Raw genomic sequence first — 22,009 nt, forward strand, 5'->3', positions numbered from 1 at the left:
TCAACTTACAAAATCCGTCTGTGTAAGCCATAGTTTTCATGTAAATTTAGAAAATCACCTGTGTAAGTCATTGTTTTCAGGGTTTCGTACATCACACCCCCCTCCCTCCCCCCTTACCTCGCAATCTCTCGCGTCGCCTTTATTTACTTTACGCCCGGCCAGCCAGATCTCTTATCTTCTCTTATCTTCTCATAATATCTGGACCGTCCCTCCTCTCTCTCTCTCTCTCCTCTTCATATTATTCTCTCTCTTGCTATTTTCCAACATCGTATGTTTTCTCCTTTTCATTAAGCAAGTCAGTTTTACACAAATAAATCGTGTTAGTAAGCATGTTCTAGCTCACGTTCCCCCACCTTACTCCCCTGTCGTATAATGAATACTATCATTCCAATCCCTCTAAAATTTAAAAATAATCATATTTCAAACGTAGTTCAATACAGTAATTTAGTTACCAAGCTCCAGCGCTTGTCCTCCGCCTTAGCTCTCTCTCGTATCTTCGTTAGTATCAGTCCAATTTCCCTGAAATTTTCACCCTCTGTATTTCAGGCACCATAAATAAGATCAAAACAGTTACCAAGCTCCAGCGCTTGTCCTCCGCCTTAGCTCTCTCTCGTATCTTCGTTAGTAACAGTCCAATTTCCCTGAAATTTTTACCCTCTGTATTTCAGGCTCCGTAAATAAGATCAAAACAGTTATCGAGCTCCAGCGCTTGTCCCCCACCTTAGTTCGTTTATACAAGATCGTTAGTAACAGTCCAATTTCCCTGAAATTTTTACCCTCTGTATTTCAGGCACCATAAATAAGATCAAAACAGTTACCAAGCTCCAGCGCTTGTCCCCCACCTTATTTCGTTTATACAAGATCGTTAGTAACAGTCCAATTTCCCTGAAATTTTTACCCTCTGTATTTCAGACTCCGTAAATAAAATCAAGTCAGTTATCGAGCTCCAGCTCTCGTCCCTGCCTTAGTTCTCCTTCGTATCTTTGTAAATAACCCATCAATTTCCCTAAAATTAAAAGCAGACATACTTCAAAGTTAGTAAATAAGATCAAGTCAGTTACTGAGCTCCAGCTCTCGTCCCCCACCCTCTTCCTCCCTCAAGTCTTTGTAAATAAACCATCAATTTCCCCGAAATTTTTACCCTCTGTATTTCAGACATAGTAAATATGAAGTAAACAATTATAAAACTCTAGCTCTTGTCCTCCGTCCAAGCTCACTTTTGTAAATTCATTACTCTCAGTCCAAATCACCCAACTACATTTTCAGACATAGTAAATAAAAACCAGTTCAGTTATCAAGTTTCAACTCTTGTGCCCCAGCTTAGTTCATTTGTGCAAGTTCTTTATTTTCCAACTAAATCACCTGAGATTTAAGATCACCTTATTTTCTAACGTAGTAAAATTAATCTGGACATTAGCAAAGCTCCATTTCCTCAGCCATAGATCATCAGACATAAATATATTCGATCAAGTCCGTCTCCAACCTATCTGTTTATCAGAGTAATTACTTTACCCTTCTCATCCCCAACGTATCAATCCCCAACGTATCAAAACCTTCAATAATCATACTGTATTTGCATATTTTCTCTATATTCAGCTGTGTTCTTCACATTTTGTCCATGTTTTCTGTGTTCACTCCATGTTCTTCAAATGTTCACAGTCCCATTCAGTTCATATTTTCACAAGTATCTCCATTTTTTCTGTAATCTTTCTCTTAGTCTCATTACTTTCTCTACAAATTCTAGTCATATTTTCTATGTTTTCATGTTCATCACATGTTCTCTTTACAACTTTTATACTCAATATTCATGCTAACTTCCATATTTTGTGTTCTTTGTCAATATTCATGTTCCTCTACAAGTTCATGTTCCTCACAAGATCACTTCGTTTTTCACCTTCACTTACATGTTTTCTACATTCTTTGTCATATTCTCCATGTTCTTCACAAGTCCATTGTTCATTCTTTATATTCCCTATTCTCCTTATCATGTTTTCATGTTCTCTGTAAGTTCATATTCCCAGCATGTTCACTGTATTCATCAACTTTTCTTACATGTGTTCTTTGCCATGTTCCCCATATGTTCTCTGGGTTTTTCCCCTTACATGTTATCTAACGTTCCTTAACTAAAAAAATCTTTCACCAATCAACTAAAAACATAGTCACTTTCGTCATTTCTCAACTAAACTTATTATCCAGTCAACTAAAAATAGTCAGAAATAGCCTCGTTCAACACTGTTCTTAACTAAAACAACCTTTCTCTTAGCTAAAAATTGTCAAAGGAAACTTCTTTCAGCACTTTCTTAACAGTCGCTATGTTTCATCAAGAAAAAATTGTCAAAGGAAACTTTCCAAAACTGTTCATAACTAGCTTTTATCCATCGTCAATCAACTAAAAATAATAACTTTAATCATTTCTTAACTAAACATATTCCCCATTCATCAGAAAAATAACCGTGTTCATCATGTTTCATTGTCATTTCTTAACTAAAATTATCTGCCAATCATCAGAAAAAGTCATGTTCATCATGTTTAAGCTTTTGCTCAACTAAAAGTATTCATCGATCAACTAAAAATAGTTACTTCATCATGTTTCCTTGTCATTTCTTAACTGAAATATCACTTCTCTCATCTGAAAATAGTCAGGATTAACCTCATTCAACACCGTTCTTAACTAAAACAGCCTTTCGCTTAGCTAAAAATTGTCAAAGGAATCTTTTCAGCACTGTTCATAACTAACTTTATCCATCGTCAAGTAAGAAAATATAGTCAAAGATATCTATCATCGTCGTTCTTAACTGACATTTATACTTTGTGGAGCACTAAAATAGTCAAATGTAACTTTTTCAACACTTTCGTAACTAAAATTATATGTCACTAAGTAAGAAAAAATAGTCAAAGGTGCTCTCCGTTACACCAAAGTTACTCTTCGAGAAATCAAAGACACTCTTCAATACATCAAGGACTTACTCAAAGACACCAAAGTTACACTCTAAGACATCCTTTGAGACATCAAAGACTTCCTTAAGACTTCAATGGGACTCTTCCATTCATCAAAGACATTCTCTAAGCCCTCAAAGTTATTCTCAGCACAATCAAAAGTTATTCCAAGACAACAAAAGTCATTCTCAGAGCTATCAAAATTATTCTCGGAGTCATCAAAAGGTATTCTCTAACTCACTTTTGGTCATTAAAGTTAATTTCTATGTTATAAAAGTTTGTCTCAGAGACATCTAAAGTTAATCTTAGAGTTATCAAATGTAATCTCTAACTCTCTTTTGTTCATCAAAGTTGATCTCAGAGTTAACAAAGGTAATCTCTAACTCACTCTCGTTCATCAAAGTTGTTTCAAAGACATCAAAGTTATTCAAAGAGCTAACAAAAGTTATTCTCAGAGTCACCTTCGTTCTTCAGAGAAACTTTCCAAAACATCTTTATTCATCAAAGTTATTCTCAGAGGCATAAAAGTCATTCTCAGAGCTATCAAACTTGTTCTCAAAGTCATCAAACTTATTCACAGAGTCATCAAAGTTAATCTAAGACATCATTTTTCATCAAAGATATTCTCTCTAAACCATCAATGTTCTTCTCTAAGACATAAAAGTTATTCTCAGAGTCACCTTCGTTCGTCAGAGAAACTTTCAAAACATCTTTGTTCATCAAACTTGTTTTCAAAGTCATCAAAGTTAATCTAAGACATCTTCTTTCATCAAAGTTATTTTCAGAGACATCTAAAGTTATTCTCAGAGCTATCAAACTTGTTCTCAGAGTCATCAAATGTTATTCTCGAAGTCATCAAAGTTATTTTCAGAGACATCTAAAGTTAATTTCTATGTTATAAAGTTATTCTCAGAGACATCTAAAGTTAATCTTGGTCATCAAAGTTGTTCTCTAAACATCAATGTTGTTCTCCAAGACATCAAAGATGTTCTCAAAATCATAAAAGTTATTCCCAGAGCTATCAAAGTTAATCTCAGAGTTATCCAAAGATATTCTCATGTCCACAAAAGTTATTCCAAGAGACGTCAAAGTTGTTTCAAAGACATCAAAGTTAATCTCAGAGTTATCCAAAGACATTCTCAGAGACATCTAAAGTTATTCTCTAAGACATCAAAGTTGTTCTAAGAGTTATCAAAAGTTATTCTCAGTCATGATATGTTATTCTCTAACTCACTTCCATTCATCAAAGACATTCTCTAAGTCCTGAAAGTTATTCTCTAAGACAACAAAGTCTTTCTCAGAGCTACCAAAGATGTTCTCTAAATCATAAAAGTTAATCTTAACTCACCTTCGTTCATTAGAGAAACTTTCCAATCCATATTCGTTGACCAGAGTTATTCTCAGAGTCATCAAAGCGATCTCTAATTCATCTTCGTTCTCCAAAGTTGTTCTCTAAGACACCTTCATTCATCAAAGAAACTCTCCTTCTTCCATCATGTTATTCTTTAAGACATCTTCAGTCATAAAATTTTCTCTCCAAAATGTAACTAGTTCAGCTTTTCATACCAAACCTGCATTTCTGTTAAAACATATTTTCTTAGTTGCTTTACCCTAAAACTGTTCTCTGAACTACACTGTTCAAACCTACGTAACCTATCCTCTCCACCCAATGTTATTTAGTTAACGTAACGTTCCTAAACCTAGCTTTACCTATCCTAACATACCTTACCTTACCTTCCCTATCTTACCTAACTTTACCTATCCTAACATAACTTACCTTACCTTCCCTAACTTAACCTAACTTTACCTATCCTAACTTAACTTGCCTTTCATAACCTAACTTTACCTATCCTAACATAACTTACCTTACCTTCCCTATCTTACCTAACTTTACCTATCCTAACATAACTTACCTTACCTTCCCTAACTTAACCTAACTTTACCTATCCTAACTTAACTTACCTAACTTATTCTGCTTAACATAACTTACCTTACCTTCCCTATCTTACCTAACTTTACCTATCCTATCCTAACCTAACTTGTCTTACCTAACTTAATCTTACTTTCCCAAACTGATGTATCCTAACTTATCTAGTCCAACCAGACATGATCTAACTTAAGTATTCCTTCTTGTCTTTGTGTTTCGTCAATCATTGTCTCATATTCATTTACTCATTTCATTAGTTAATTTCTCAAATGGTCACTTATGCATTTCAAGTGCTATTTGTTAGAGATTGGATATTTAAAAATTTCAAAGAATTATAATTTCTCAAATGGACGTTTTTGCATTTCAAGTGCTATTTGTTAGAGATTGAATATTTAAGCATTTCAAAGAATTTTTGTTATATATGGGCATTTACTCATTTCAAGGGATAATTTCTCAAATGGACGTTTTTGCATTTCAAGTGTTATTTGTTTAAGATTGGGTATTTAACCATTTCAAAGGATTTTTGTTATATATGGGAACTTACTCGTTTCAAGGGCTAATTTCTCAAATGGTCATTTTTGCAGATCAAGGGTTATTTGTTAAAGTTCATCAAGTTGCCCATAAGTTGTATTAGTAGGTTCTATCTTATGTTCTTATTCCCCAACCCCTTAACCTAACCTCTTGTAATCTTAGTGTATTTAGTAGGTTCTATCTTATGTTCTTATTCCCCAACCCTTTAACCTAACCTTTCAGATGTAGTTTGTTGAATATATTATCCTTTTCCTAACCTTTCAGATGTAGTTTGTTGAATATATTATCCTTTTCCTAACCTTTCAGATGTAGTTTGTTGAATATATTATCCTTTTCCTAACCTTTCAGATGTAGCTTTGTTTCTCCTTTTTGTATATTTTTACCCAAACCTTCTTTCCTTCTTTACTTTGTTTTCACATATAAGTTCATTCTTTATCATAGTAATAATAAAATTACAATAGTAAAGAATCAGATCTACTAAGACTTGAAATTGAGAAACAAGAGCTCAAGGGAGTGAGAGCATGAAAGAAGAGCAAGGAGTAAGAGAGAGGGGGCGGAAGAAAATGGGACCAAAGAAGAGAGAATGAGAGAGAGTGTGGGCATGGGAGCACTAAGACTTGAATTGAGAAAAAGAAAAACTAAGTGAATGAGAATGAGGGTGTGAGAATGGGAGCAATAAGACTTGAATTTGAGAAACAAGAGAGCATTTGAGCAAATGAGGGAGAGAGAGGGGGAGGAAGAGAGAGAATAAGGGAGAGAGATAGAAAAGGAGGGTTAGAAGGAGTAGGAGAATCAAAGTAAAGAAGGAAAGATGGTTTGGGTAAAAATATACAAAAAGGAGAAACAAAGCTACATCTGAAAGGTTAGGAAAAGGATAATATATTCAACAAACTACATCTGAAAGGTTAGGAAAAGGATAATATATTCAACAAACTACATCTGAAAGGTTAGGAAAAGGATAATATATTCAACAAACTACATCTGAAAGGTTAGGTTAAAGGGTTGGGGAATAAGAACATAAGATAGAACCTACTAAATACACTAAGATTACAAGAGGTTAGGTTAAGGGGTTGGGGAATAAGAACATAAGATAGAACCTACTAATACAACTTTTGGGCAACTTGATGAACTTTAACAAATAACCCTTGATCTGCAAAAATGACCATTTGAGAAATTAGCCCTTGAAACGAGTAAGTTCCCATATATAACAAAAATCCTTTGAAATGGTTAAATACCCAATCTTAAACAAATAACACTTGAAATGCAAAAACGTCCATTTGAGAAATTATCCCTTGAAATGAGTAAATGCCCATATATAACAAAAATTCTTTGAAATGCTTAAATATTCAATCTCTAACAAATAGCACTTGAAATGCAAAAACGTCCATTTGAGAAATTATAATTCTTTGAAATGCTTAAATATCCAATCTCTAACAAATAGCACTTGAAATGCATAAGTGACCATTTGAGAAATTAACTAATGAAATGAGTAAATGAATATGAGACAATGATTGACGAAACACAAAGACAAGAAGGAATACTTAAGTTAGATCATGTCTGGTTGGACTAGATAAGTTAGGATACATCAGTTTGGGAAAGTAAGATTAAGTTAGGTAAGACAAGTTAGGTTAGGATAGGATAGGTAAAGTTAGGTAAGATAGGGAAGGTAAGGTAAGTTATGTTAAGCAGAATAAGTTAGGTAAGTTAAGTTAGGATAGGTAAAGTTAGGTTAAGTTAGGGAAGGTAAGGTAAGTTATGTTAGGATAGGTAAAGTTAGGTAAGATAGGGAAGGTAAGGTAAGTTATGTTAGGATAGGTAAAGTTAGGTTATGAAAGGCAAGTTAAGTTAGGATAGGTAAAGTTAGGTTAAGTTAGGGAAGGTAAGGTAAGTTATGTTAGGATAGGTAAAGTTAGGTAAGATAGGGAAGGTAAGGTAAGGTATGTTAGGATAGGTAAAGCTAGGTTTAGGAACGTTACGTTAACTAAATAACATTGGGTGGAGAGGATAGGTTACGTAGGTTTGAACAGTGTAGTTCAGAGAACAGTTTTAGGGTAAAGCAACTAAGAAAATATGTTTTAACAGAAATGCAGGTTTGGTATGAAAAGCTGAACTAGTTACATTTTGGAGAGAAAATTTTATGACTGAAGATGTCTTAAAGAATAACATGATGGAAGAAGGAGAGTTTCTTTGATGAATGAAGGTGTCTTAGAGAACAACTTTGGAGAACGAAGATGAATTAGAGATCGCTTTGATGACTCTGAGAATAACTCTGGTCAACGAATATGGATTGGAAAGTTTCTCTAATGAACGAAGGTGAGTTAAGATTAACTTTTATGATTTAGAGAACATCTTTGGTAGCTCTGAGAAAGACTTTGTTGTCTTAGAGAATAACTTTCAGGACTTAGAGAATGTCTTTGATGAATGGAAGTGAGTTAGAGAATAACATATCATGACTGAGAATAACTTTTGATAACTCTTAGAACAACTTTGATGTCTTAGAGAATAACTTTAGATGTCTCTGAGAATGTCTTTGGATAACTCTGAGATTAACTTTGATGTCTTTGAAACAACTTTGACGTCTCTTGGAATAACTTTTGTGGACATGAGAATATCTTTGGATAACTCTGAGATTAACTTTGATAGCTCTGGGAATAACTTTTATGATTTTGAGAACATCTTTGATGTCTTGGAGAACAACATTGATGTTTAGAGAACAACTTTGATGACCAAGATTAACTTTAGATGTCTCTGAGAATAACTTTATAACATAGAAATTAACTTTAGATGTCTCTGAAAATAACTTTGATGACTTCGAGAATAACATTTGATGACTCTGAGAACAAGTTTGATAGCTCTGAGAATAACTTTAGATGTCTCTGAAAATAACTTTGATGAAAGAAGATGTCTTAGATTAACTTTGATGACTTTGAAAACAAGTTTGATGAACAAAGATGTTTTGAAAGTTTCTCTGACGAACGAAGGTGACTCTGAGAATAACTTTTATGTCTTAGAGAAGAACATTGATGGTTTAGAGAGAATATCTTTGATGAAAAATGATGTCTTAGATTAACTTTGATGACTCTGTGAATAAGTTTGATGACTTTGAGAACAAGTTTGATAGCTCTGAGAATGACTTTTATGCCTCTGAGAATAACTTTGATGAATAAAGATGTTTTGGAAAGTTTCTCTGAAGAACGAAGGTGACTCTGAGAATAACTTTTGTTAGCTCTTTGAATAACTTTGATGTCTTTGAAACAACTTTGATGAACGAGAGTGAGTTAGAGATTACCTTTGTTAACTCTGAGATCAACTTTGATGAACAAAAGAGAGTTAGAGATTACATTTGATAACTCTAAGATTAACTTTAGATGTCTCTGAGACAAACTTTTATAACATAGAAATTAACTTTAATGACCAAAAGTGAGTTAGAGAATACCTTTTGATGACTCCGAGAATAATTTTGATAGCTCTGAGAATGACTTTTGTTGTCTTGGAATAACTTTTGATTGTGCTGAGAATAACTTTGAGGGCTTAGAGAATGTCTTTGATGAATGGAAGAGTCCCATTGAAGTCTTAAGGAAGTCTTTGATGTCTCGAAGGATGTCTTAGAGTGTAACTTTGGTGTCTTTGAGTAAGTCCTTGATGTATTGAAGAGTGTCTTTGATTTCTCGAAGAGTAACTTTGGTGTAACGGAGAGCACCTTTGACTATTTTTTCTTACTTAGTGACATATAATTTTAGTTACGAAAGTGTTGAAAAAGTTACATTTGACTATTTTAGTGCTCCACAAAGTATAAATGTCAGTTAAGAACGACGATGATAGATATCTTTGACTATATTTTCTTACTTGACGATGGATAAAGTTAGTTATGAACAGTGCTGAAAAGATTCCTTTGACAATTTTTAGCTAAGCGAAAGGCTGTTTTAGTTAAGAACGGTGTTGAATGAGGTTAATCCTGACTATTTTCAGATGAGAGAAGTGATATTTCAGTTAAGAAATGACAAGGAAACATGATGAAGTAACTATTTTTAGTTGATCGATGAATACTTTTAGTTGAGCAAAAGCTTAAACATGATGAACATGACTTTTTCTGATGATTGGCAGATAATTTTAGTTAAGAAATGACAATGAAACATGATGAACACGGTTATTTTTCTGATGAATGGGGAATATGTTTAGTTAAGAAATGATTAAAGTTATTATTTTTAGTTGATTGACGATGGATAAAAGCTAGTTATGAACAGTTTTGGAAAGTTTCCTTTGACAATTTTTTCTTGATGAAACATAGCGACTGTTAAGAAAGTGCTGAAAGAAGTTTCCTTTGACAATTTTTAGCTAAGAGAAAGGTTGTTTTAGTTAAGAACAGTGTTGAACGAGGCTATTTCTGACTATTTTTAGTTGACTGGATAATAAGTTTAGTTGAGAAATGACGAAAGTGACTATGTTTTTAGTTGATTGGTGAAAGATTTTTTTAGTTAAGGAACGTTAGATAACATGTAAGGGGAAAAACCCAGAGAACATATGGGGAACATGGCAAAGAACACATGTAAGAAAAGTTGATGAATACAGTGAACATGCTGGGAATATGAACTTACAGAGAACATGAAAACATGATAAGGAGAATAGGGAATATAAAGAATGAACAATGGACTTGTGAAGAACATGGAGAATATGACAAAGAATGTAGAAAACATGTAAGTGAAGGTGAAAAACGAAGTGATCTTGTGAGGAACATGAACTTGTAGAGGAACATGAATATTGACAAAGAACACAAAATATGGAAGTTAGCATGAATATTGAGTATAAAAGTTGTAAAGAGAACATGTGATGAACATGAAAACATAGAAAATATGACTAGAATTTGTAGAGAAAGTAATGAGACTAAGAGAAAGATTACAGAAAAAATGGAGATACTTGTGAAAATATGAACTGAATGGGACTGTGAACATTTGAAGAACATGGAGTGAACACAGAAAACATGGACAAAATGTGAAGAACACAGCTGAATATAGAGAAAATATGCAAATACAGTATGATTATTGAAGGTTTTGATACGTTGGGGATTGATACGTTGGGGATGAGAAGGGTAAAGTAATTACTCTGATAAACAGATAGGTTGGAGACGGACTTGATCGAATATATTTATGTCTGATGATCTATGGCTGAGGAAATGGAGCTTTGCTAATGTCCAGATTAATTTTACTACGTTAGAAAATAAGGTGATCTTAAATCTCAGGTGATTTAGTTGGAAAATAAAGAACTTGCACAAATGAACTAAGCTGGGGCACAAGAGTTGAAACTTGATAACTGAACTGGTTTTTATTTACTATGTCTGAAAATGTAGTTGGGTGATTTGGACTGAGAGTAATGAATTTACAAAAGTGAGCTTGGACGGAGGACAAGAGCTAGAGTTTTATAATTGTTTACTTCATATTTACTATGTCTGAAATACAGAGGGTAAAAATTTCGGGGAAATTGATGGTTTATTTACAAAGACTTGAGGGAGGAAGAGGGTGGGGGACGAGAGCTGGAGCTCAGTAACTGACTTGATCTTATTTACTAACTTTGAAGTATGTCTGCTTTTAATTTTAGGGAAATTGATGGGTTATTTACAAAGATACGAAGGAGAACTAAGGCAGGGACGAGAGCTGGAGCTCGATAACTGACTTGATTTTATTTACGGAGTCTGAAATACAGAGGGTAAAAATTTCAGGGAAATTGGACTGTTACTAACGATCTTGTATAAACGAAATAAGGTGGGGGACAAGCGCTGGAGCTTGGTAACTGTTTTGATCTTATTTATGGTGCCTGAAATACAGAGGGTAAAAATTTCAGGGAAATTGGACTGTTACTAACGATCTTGTATAAACGAACTAAGGTGGGGGACAAGCGCTGGAGCTCGATAACTGTTTTGATCTTATTTACGGAGCCTGAAATACAGAGGGTAAAAATTTCAGGGAAATTGGACTGTTACTAACGAAGATACGAGAGAGAGCTAAGGCGGAGGACAAGCGCTGGAGCTTGGTAACTGTTTTGATCTTATTTATGGTGCCTGAAATACAGAGGGTGAAAATTTCAGGGAAATTGGACTGATACTAACGAAGATACGAGAGAGAGCTAAGGCGGAGGACAAGCGCTGGAGCTTGGTAACTAAATTACTGTATTGAACTACGTTTGAAATATGATTATTTTTAAATTTTAGAGGGATTGGAATGATAGTATTCATTATACGACAGGGGAGTAAGGTGGGGGAACGTGAGCTAGAACATGCTTACTAACACGATTTATTTGTGTAAAACTGACTTGCTTAATGAAAAGGAGAAAACATACGATGTTGGAAAATAGCAAGAGAGAGAATAATATGAAGAGGAGAGAGAGAGAGAGAGGAGGGACGGTCCAGATATTATGAGAAGATAAGAGAAGATAAGAGATCTGGCTGGCCGGGCGTAAAGTAAATAAAGGCGACGCGAGAGATTGCGAGGTAAGGGGGGAGGGAGGGGGGTGTGATGTACGAAACCCTGAAAACAATGACTTACACAGGTGATTTTCTAAATTTACATGAAAACTATGGCTTACACAGACGGATTTTGTAAGTTGAAAACATGTAAAACATGTCCGTAGAGTTCTCCTGGAAGCCCTAAAGAGCTATATACGTTACTTGAATTTGTCCCATAAGGCCTTAACAAACTTCTATGTCTCGGAAATTATTTTCTCATAAGAATTCCATACTTCTAAAATCTGTGACACAAAATTTACCTGAAAACCCTGGCTCACACAGACGATATTGGAACCTTAAAACCCTGGCTCACACCGACGATATTGGAATCTGAAAACCCTGGCCCGCACAGACGATATTTTCCCTTTGGAACCTGAAAACCATGGCCCGTACAGACGATATTTGACCTGAAAAAAAATATCGTCTGTGGCATGTCATCCCTACTACTGTTAGTCTGTCTTATATCCCAGAAAAAAAGCTGGGAAATGAGACAGACTGACAACGGATATGAGACAGACTAACAGCTGGGATATTTGAGACTAACAGTGGGATATGAGACAGACTAACAGCTGGGATATAAGACAGACTAACAGCTGGGATATGAGACAGACTAACAACAGGAATATGAGACAGACTAACAGCTGGGATATAAGACAGACTAACAGCTGGGATATTTGAGACTAACAGTGGGATATGAGACAGACTAACAACAGGAATATGAGACAGACTAACAGCTGGGATATAAGACAGACTAACAGCTGGGATATTTGAGACTAACAGTGGGATATGAGACAGACTAACAGCTGGGATATAAGACAGACTAACAGCTGGGATATGAGACAGACTAACAACAGGAATATGAGACAGACTAACAGCTGGGATATAAGACAGACTAACAGCTGGGATATTTGAGACTAACAGTGGGATATGAGACAGACTAACAACAGGAATATGAGACAGACTAACAGCTGGGATATAAGACAGACTAACAGCTGGGATATTTGAGACTAACAGTGGGATATGAGACAGACTAACAACAGGAATATGAGACAGACTAACAGCTGGGATATAAGACAGACTAACAGCTGGGATATTTGAGACTAACAGTGGTATATGAGACAGACTAACAGCAGGGATATGAGACAGACTAACAACAGGGATATAAGACAGACTAACAGCGTGTAACTCACCTGTGTGTAGACAGAGGAGAGGACGAGGAGGGTGAGGAGCGCCACCACGATACGAGCGAGGAAGTTGGAGAGTCTGAAGAAGAAAGTGGAATAAGCGACCACCATGATGAAGGTGGTGGGGAGGTAGACGGTGAGGATGTAGAAGCCGCAGCGACGGGAGAACCGGATCCTGACGGCTATGGTGGACTGGTGGCCCTCCCGGCCCGTCTGCATCGTCACCCCGTCTGTCAAAAGGACAGGAGGAGTTATATGGTGCTGGGTATGCTTGGACCGGTCCCTGTCCCCGTTCCCGTTTCATCCCGTCCCGTCCCCGTCCCCGTCCTATCAATAAGAGTTAGTTATGCAAGTTGATGGAGAAGATTGTGTGAAAAGATTGTGAGTAAGCGGAAAGGCCCTAGCATGGGTGAGGAACTACCTAACAGGAAGGAGCCAAAGGGTAATGGTAAGGGACGAGAAGTCGGACTGGCGAACAGTAACGACCGGAGTACCTCAAGGATCGGTGCTGGGCCCAATCCTCTTCCTAATTTACGTAAATGATATGTTTACAGGAGTGAAATCATACATGTCTATGTTTGCGGATGACGCAAAATTAATGAGAAGAGTTGTGACAGATGAGGATTGTAGGATCCTCCTAGAGGACTTAAACTGGTTGCAGAGATGGTCAGAGAAATGGCTATTGGAGTTCAACACCAGTAAATGTAAAGTTATGGAAATGGGATCAAGTGATAGGCGACCAAAGGGACAGTACACAATGAAGGGGAACTGCCTACCTGTAACGATTCGAGAAAGAGACCTGGGAGTGGATGTGACACCTAATCTAACTCCTGAGGCACATATAAATAGGATAACGACAGCAGCGTACTCTACACTGGCGAAAATTAGAACTTCATTCAGAAACCTAAGTGAGGAGGCTTTTAGGGTGATTTACACTGCCTACGTGAGACCCGTCTTAGAGTATGCCGCGCCATCATGGAGCCCCCACCTGAAGAAACACACAAGGAAACTGGAGAAGGTTCAGAGGTTTGCGACGAGGCTTGTCCCAGAGTTACGAGGGATAGGATATGAAGAGCGTCTGAAGAAACTGAACCTTACGACACTAGAGAAAAGAAGGGAGAGAGGAGATATGATAGAGACATATAAAATACTCAGGGGAATTGACAAAGTGGAAATAGATGAAATGTTGACACGTAATAATAACAGAACGAGGGGACATGGGTGGAAACTGGAAACAGATGAGTCACAGAGATGTTAGGAAGTTTTCTTTTAGCGTGAGAGTAGTGGAAAAATGGAATGCACTTGGGGAACAGGTTGTGGAAGCAAGCTCTATTCATAATTTTAAAATTAGGTATGATAGGGAAATTGGACAGGAGTCATTGCTGTAAACAACCGATGGCTCGAAAGGCGGGATCCAAGAGTCAATGCTCGATCCTGCAAGCACAAATAGGTGAGTACACACACACCTACCAACAGTATACTCGAGGAGCTGGGTGGTGCCGGAGTAGATGGCCTGGCCCGGCTGGAGTGTCAGCAGCTGGGAGGAGGCAGACATCAGGGTGAAGTTGAGAGTGCACACCTGTGGTAGGAGGAGGAGGAGGAGGCCCAGGTGAGAGCGCAGCCGGCGGTGCACCGAATATTCCCCTGTATCCAATCGTCATTTAATATTTAACAAGGGTATGTGGGTATGTTATGGGATCAGTTACCACTGTGACGAATACCTCCCACATGATATCAAACTCAACAGCCAACTGGAAATGAGAACTATACAAATGATATACACAAATGCCCGAAACGCTGCACGTACTAGTGGCTTTACAAGAATGTAATTACTATGCTATGTATCCTCACAATCCCAGTGTACCTTCTTGTATATATATAAATAAATAAATAAATAAATAAATAAATAAATAAATGCAGAGGGCAGCACAAATAAATGGGTAGAACTGCAGGAACTGGTTGCCGGAAGCACAGCGTGGATATAGAAATATCATGGAAATAGAGAGAGAAAAGAAACTGATAGCAGAAATAGAAAGATCATAGAAATGAAGAGCTAGGAATTTTTTTTAGCCCAATTAATGAAAATGTAAAGGAAATAGATTAGTCAAAAGAGAAAGCATGGAAATAGATATCATAGAAATAGTTCATGACAATAGAGAGCGATCGTGGATATAGAGAAATCATTGAAATAGACACCTCAAGGAACACTTCCTGACTCTACAGCTGCCATCAGTGGACCCAAATTGGGAAAACATCATCACTTTTATAGGGATTTTTGGCCAATAATTGTGGGATCTGGCGGCCACGGGGGGATCTATGATGCCACAATTCCTCCCACTGAAAAGGTTTTCCACGGGAAGGGGAAACAGTTGAGAATGGGGAAGTGGGGGAAGAGGGAATGAGCAGTGGGAGAGGAATGAGAAAGGGAAGGTAGGTTATGTGGAATGGCTAATGTAGAAGAGAGAATGGGAAATGAGAGGTTGGAGAAATGGGAGGCAAATTAAGAGAAAATAAGAGATGAGAGAGAAAGCAGAATGCAAAATGGAAGATAGACAGAGAAACAGCGGGGAAAGATGAAAGAGAGAGAGAGAGAGAGAGAGAGAGAGAGAGAGAGAGAGAGAGAGAGAGAGAGAGAGAGAGAGAGAGAGAGAATAACACAGCATCCCTGTCATCTCCCGGTCATCTGGGGAGGGTGGGTGATGGGTGGGGGCTCACCTGAACATCGAAGGGGAACATGCCCAGGTGAAAATCGCAGGTGTAGGCAGCCGAGTACACCTGGGTCATCTGCAGGGTGTTCTCCGACCCTGTGTAGATGTATCCTGTAGGGAGAGGGATAGATGGGGATAGATAGGTGGGAGATGGGGGTAGAGAGACATGGGGTGGCACCTGTCCTCTTAAAAAGAACGTCGCTTTTGGCCGTTTGCCCGTATGGCCGAATATGGACGTAATTTGAAAATGAAAAAAAAATTAATATAAATTTTGGATTTTTTTTCAACAACAGTAAGTTAAGGATCCTCTGATAGGTTAGGTGGGCAGGAAATTCTCATAAAGTTTCAAAACGGTATGAAAAACGTTAATGGAAAGAATACTCTTCTAAGCTTGCCGAGTAAGCCGGACGACTCAAACAGAAAACGGAACAGTACGTCACTTTTGTGAGTCGATTTCATTTCAAATTACGTCCAAATTTGGCCATAGCGCGCATACCAGCGAAAAGTGACGTTATTTTTAAGAGGACGGGTTGATCTGAGGGAACGGGGGAGAGAGGAGTCAATATATAGTATTTAATGATCCGCATACGAAACCTGTTCATCTTTCCTCAGTCATGGTTGCTGGGTTTACTTTCGCCAAATGGTTTACAGTCAACCTGGCACTACGAGGTTGTCCATTACAATAACCTCGGGTGAAAGGTTGTAAACTGTTGTAACGGCTTTATTTAGTAATAGAGTCCATACTATCTCTGCCTTTTTGTAACATTAATAATGATCTTTAGTAGCAAGTATATACCCCATGTTGACACACCGGTGTCCGTCCACCCTGACAGTAGAGACCCGTCTGCCTGGTGAGTGTGAGTGTGAGTGTGAGTGATAATGTGAGTGTAAGTGTGAGTGTAAGTGTGAGTGTGATTACAACCCACCGTCAACACAATATCTGAACATCACGCCTCAGGGGATAACTCTATAAGACCTCAAACTGGTGTTTGAGGTCTTATAGACCCCCCCACTACCCACCCCTTGCAGTAAGACTCATTTTTATTAACAAATTCGTCTTAGACTTTGACCAGAACAAGAAAACAGGAATTAAGACCAACTTACTGTTGATAATTACTGAGAATAATTCTAAGTTATCAATTACTGTACTTGTTGGCAATTACAGATGCTATTGCTGCACTTAGAGAATCACTTGTAATACCCAAGACAAGTCAATCTAAGATGCTATACTCAAAGATTAATTATAGGGGAAACTGCTGTTAAGCCCCGCCCTCTAAGGCACTCTGGCCACGCCCCTGGCACCCCCCCCCATCCAAGGAGCCAATCGCAGAATCTATGTCTAAATCCCTTGACATAGGACCGTGGTCAACCCCTCCAGTCCTGATGGGCACAGGCAGAGTGCCACACTATAGGCAGGTGTACACCCCTCATAACCACTATGGAGGGGAGGGAAGACCACAAGGTCAATGTAGAGAAAGAGTCGAGAAGGCAGAGACAGGTCGAGAAAAGGTCGACAAAGAAGAGTCAGGTCAAGAAAAGGTCGAGAAGGCAGAGACAGGTACAACATCCACAGTACAACAACATGCTGGGAGCTGGAGCAGACGGGCATGAATGAACAGGAAAGATGGGATAGATAAGAAAAAAAATAATAATCGAGTTTCCCCCCGAGCTGTTACGCTGTTTTTGAGATGTAAACAAACCCGTCATGACTGAGGAAAGATGTACATGTTTCGTAAGCAGACACGTATAAATACTTGCTGAACCCTGGCTGGCTCGGTGATGACTTTTTGAATACATTTGAGGTAACAGATATAATCACTCTTGCCTCATGGTTTAATGGTTTACTTTAGTCTGAGGCAGGAAGACTGTTAGGTTTACCTAGCGTCCCTCTCGTCCCCTAGTCTACCTACTAACTTTCCCCAGAATACAACCCACAATAGTTGCCTGACTCCCGGGGAACCTATTTACTGCATCAGGTGGAAATAATCGTGCCCAACCGTCTCTGTCCTGCGCGGGAACCAAACTCAGGATCGTGTTTGGTTGCGAGCAGCGTACGTAGACCACTAAGCTGTGGGGGGGGGGGGGTGAACGAGTCAAGTCCCACTAAACATTATGAAGTTCAGAAATGTTCACAAAAACATTGACTGAACGAAGTTCTGAACACTCAGGAAAATCTGAATATTGATCACAGTTTCCTGAGTATTATTATTTTGGGAGAAAATTATTGAAATAAGAAGGAAATTACTAATTTATATAAACTGATAAGATTATTAATGTTTTTCCCTAATGAAAACCATGATTTCATTAGGAAAATTGTGTGTGTGTTGTCCTCCGTGTGAGGAGAGGTCATTTGGGGTCAGGTGGCTTCAGGACAGGTCATCTGAGGTCATGTAGACTAAAGACAGGTCAGCTGGGTTTACTTAGTTATAGGAAAGATCATCTGGGGTAATTTAGTTTGAGGGGGAGGACATCTGGAGTGTCATGGCAGGTCATTAGCGGTCACAAAGGTTGTAAAAGGGCCATATTGGAATCACGTTGGTTGAAGAAAGGTCATCTGGGGAGTTAGTTTCAGTACAGATCATGTGGGGTTATGAAGGTTAAGGAGAAGTCTTGTGGTCAGGCCACATATAGTTTCAGAACACGGTATCTGAGGTTACTGAGTTGGAAGACAGGTCATTTGGGGTCACATAATTTAAGGACAGGTCACGTAAAGTCACTTACGTTCTTGAGGAAGGTCAGGCGCGCCGACCTGAGGCTGACCCTCTCTGAGGCACTCGACCCTGGCGCCCTCCCCGAGGGTGCTGAAGACGTTGCCGTGAGCGTTCTTGAAGAAGACTCGAGGAGTCCATATGGAGCCGGCGGCGGCCTCCCGCGACAGCTGGTTGAGACTGGAGTCCTTCTTCAGGTTCAGATATCTGAGTCGACTGTCCCTCCAGGCCAGGCGAAGCTGCAGCGTGGTGGTGAAGGTGAGGTCGTTGGCCATCATAGAAGGGAAAGTGATGACATTGATGGAGAAGGTGACTGGGAGGGGGTGCTGGGGGGTAGGTGGGGGAGGGGGCAGGTAAGCACGGTACCCATCGGGCACCACTACCGTGGAGCACTGTGCCTCGTCGCTGTGGTCTGGGCAGTCCTCGTGGAGGTCACAGCGCCTCTGGAAGTCGATACAGGTGCCGTCGGCGCAGGTAAACTGTCCCTGGCGACACACGGAGAGGGTCATGTTGACCTGGTCGCCGGCACGCAGGCCGCACACGTCCTGGCCCAGCGTCCAGGGCTTGGTGCCGAAGGGGTACTGGTCGCTGGTGACGGGCGTCCAGCGAGCCACAGCTCCTGGGACCTGGAATAATCACCAGGTGAACTGTGAGGACTCCCAGCAGGTCAGGCATGTGTATGGATGAGTTTGGTGGATATAAACACAAGCTACTTGGGAAAGGGGCAATAGGAGCCGCCTCGTATGGGTCAGAAGGTCTACTCCAGTTGCCTTTATTGTTCTTATCTTATTATTATATTAATATGATGCATGATATGGTTTTTTTAGCAATACGATTGAATCGAAGTCACACGCTGGGTGACTTCGGATGCACCCAAGTGTGATTGCATTGAAAAGCTCCCGAAAAATGTCCTCGCTGATACATCCTACTATTATGACTTAACTGTTCCTGGTCTATAGTTCAGTCCGCACGTTCGCTGGCCAGTTGGGTGGCTGGCAAGGCTGTGTGCTGCTCCAGTTCGATGCCACCTGGGTAGTGTCTGCCGCGAAATACAAAATACTGAGGTTTTACGATCTGATCGAACCTCCGTATTTTCTCATAGATATCTCAGGTTAATGTGATGTCTCTGTGCTCTGGCCTGAAACATTAGTTACTGATTGAAAGTACTTTGATTATGTGATCATTATTGATATAGTAGTATTAGTTTAATGTCCATCCTGTTCTCCTGTTTAATGGACAGCAATTATGACGCTATTAATTACGACGTCAATATTCCGGTGCTTTAGTGATATTACAAAAGCATTTCAGGTTAAACTGGTTGTCCGAATACCTGTGTTTCCGGTTACACGAAACCACTTTATTACACATTGTGAAAACCGCCTGAATAACAACATAGGAACATAGAATTACAAGGAACTACAGAAGGGATATTGGCCTATACGAGGCAGTTCCTAATATTGGCCCATACAAGGCAGCTGCTATTTACATCCACCCAAACTCATTCAGGTATGTTTAGCCTACGCTTGAAACACTCCAGTGACCCCACGACCGGTGATGTGGTCCATAAAGCAAGGTGCTAGCAAGCCAGTATTGACCCACGAGAAGCAAGACAACTGACGGTCTAAAAGCGCATTATATAAACAAGGAGAACTATAATGTGAATACAGTAACTGAGCGTTGCTTGAGCAGTACCTTGAGTGAAGTCATTTCCCAGTGCCCAGCTTGGGCGTCCCAGGTTATATCAGAGTGAAAGAACCCGGAGAGTGCGGGTCGTCCTCCACTCTCGCCCTCGAGTATGTACTCCCTGTTGAAGGGGGAGGAGTCACAGACGCCGGGGCCCCGAAGGTGTAGCGTGGACCGCTGAACAAACTCGCAGGCGACGCAGAAGGTGTAGGAGTCGAGGCAGGCGATGTCGGACCAGCGGGCGGGGAACTCGTCGTAGAGCATCACCAGGCAATTCTCCGCTCCCTCGCCGTTGGGGCCCGTGCCCCTCCAGGGGCCCTCCCACTGGAGAGGGGCCCCGGAGAAGTAAGCCCACTGCCGCTCCTGCAGGTCACAAACTAAGGTTACAGGGCTATATACCCTGCTTCAGCGCCTCCTCCTGAGGGAGCAGAGCGTCCCACACACCAACCCGCTCTCGCACAAGATAGCACATATAGGACTTATTGCTTATAGTCACTGTTTCCCTTATAAATAAGTATATATGTGACAAATTCTAAGCCATATATTTTTCCAAGGCACTAACTCTTCTTCTCAGTTTTATTAAACAATAGAGATTTCATACAAAATTTGATACACGCCCGACTGTCACAGGGGAAGCTGATTTAAATTCCTGTGAGAAAAATCGGGTGATATATGACGCCATTGTGATTATTTTGTGTTCTTGTCAGCGTTCAGTCAACAGTGACAAAATAATATATAAAAATGTTATGCGGTATTGGCTATTGGGTGTCAAGATAACATATAGGCAAGGGGTATACTCAGGAAAAGGTTATTAGAAGGAATATACCTGTCAAAGCTCATCTACGAGACAGTATACTTCATTCTATGGTAGAGTGTAATATACAGGTGGGTTCGTTCTCGACTCACAATCGGGAATCCCGGGTTCGAAACCCGGGCAGCGCACAAATAGCTGAGCAGGTTTTTTCCACCTAATACCGCTGTTCACCTAGCAGTATATAGGTACCTGGGAGTAAGACGACTGTTGTGGGAAGCATTCTGGTGGAAGGTCACTACTTCGACCGACGGAGGGGGGTCCTTTCCCCCCCCCCCCTCTCCATAAGGAGAAACTACTGACCCCCCCCCCTCTCCAAAAGGTGGCACTTCTGACCCCCCCCCCCTCGACAATGCAACCCCACAACAAGCTGATTAACTCCTGGGTACCTATTTACTCTCCTGGGTGAACAGGTGAAGTGGGTGATAGGAAATACGCCCAAGCAGTTCCGTCCTGCCTTGGATTCAAACCCAGAATTTGTGATTTTGAATCAAGAATGAACCCGACTGTTCTACCGGGACTCAAAGAACCAATGAAATTGTTTGTTTACATCAAAGGTCACATCAAAGGTCACATCAAAGGTCACATCAAAGGTGACAACAACAATTTGAACTGACTGACTCCTGGGTGTCCGGATGACTTCCCTCCAAACACTTAGTTCTTTGTACCCAGCGATGGTACAGGCGACCTTACTCATCAACACATGAGATTATAATGAAATTCTCACTTGCTGACTAGCTTAATACACGTGGGTATGGTGAGTCAGGATGTATGATGAGTGTGATGGTGTTACCTGGTGCTGGTCGTGGGCACCCAGCCACAGGTAGGCTGCCCCGTGCCCGCCCGAGCAGTACTCTGCACTCTCCACCGTCCTCTGGTACAGCCACGTGTTCTCTGATGTGCTCAGTGGCACCCCCACCTGCCCGCCCACCACCTGTAGGAGATACCTGTTAGTCGCACACCTGTGTGAAGCACCTGTGTCAAGTACCTGTGTGAAGCACCTGTGTCAAGCACCTGTGTCAAA

At 39.8% G+C, this 22,009-nt stretch overlaps 1 protein-coding gene across 3 annotated transcripts in view; it reads right to left on the reverse strand.

Annotated features, from left to right (window-relative positions):
• Positions 1-22,009, reverse strand: part of LOC123753094 (uncharacterized) — a 99,232-nt gene that overhangs the window by 5,151 nt on the left and 72,072 nt on the right. For all 3 annotated transcript variants that reach the window (XR_011230705.1, XM_069337343.1, XM_069337342.1), the window contains exons 8-13: positions 21,779-21,919; positions 20,184-20,537; positions 18,505-19,117; positions 15,791-15,894; positions 14,546-14,654; positions 13,082-13,305 (exon numbers count right to left, since the gene is read on the reverse strand). Coding sequence is in view for 2 of the 3 variants with exons in the window: in XM_069337343.1 (XP_069193444.1) it covers positions 13,082-13,305; positions 14,546-14,654; positions 15,791-15,894; positions 18,505-19,117; positions 20,184-20,537; positions 21,779-21,919 (1,545 nt within the window). In the remaining variant the exon portion in view is untranslated. The remainder of the gene's footprint in view (positions 1-13,081; positions 13,306-14,545; positions 14,655-15,790; positions 15,895-18,504; positions 19,118-20,183; positions 20,538-21,778; positions 21,920-22,009) is intronic.

This window comes from Procambarus clarkii, chromosome 37, assembly GCF_040958095.1.
Source record: "Procambarus clarkii isolate CNS0578487 chromosome 37, FALCON_Pclarkii_2.0, whole genome shotgun sequence".
Lineage (NCBI taxonomy): Eukaryota > Metazoa > Arthropoda > Malacostraca > Decapoda > Cambaridae > Procambarus > Procambarus clarkii.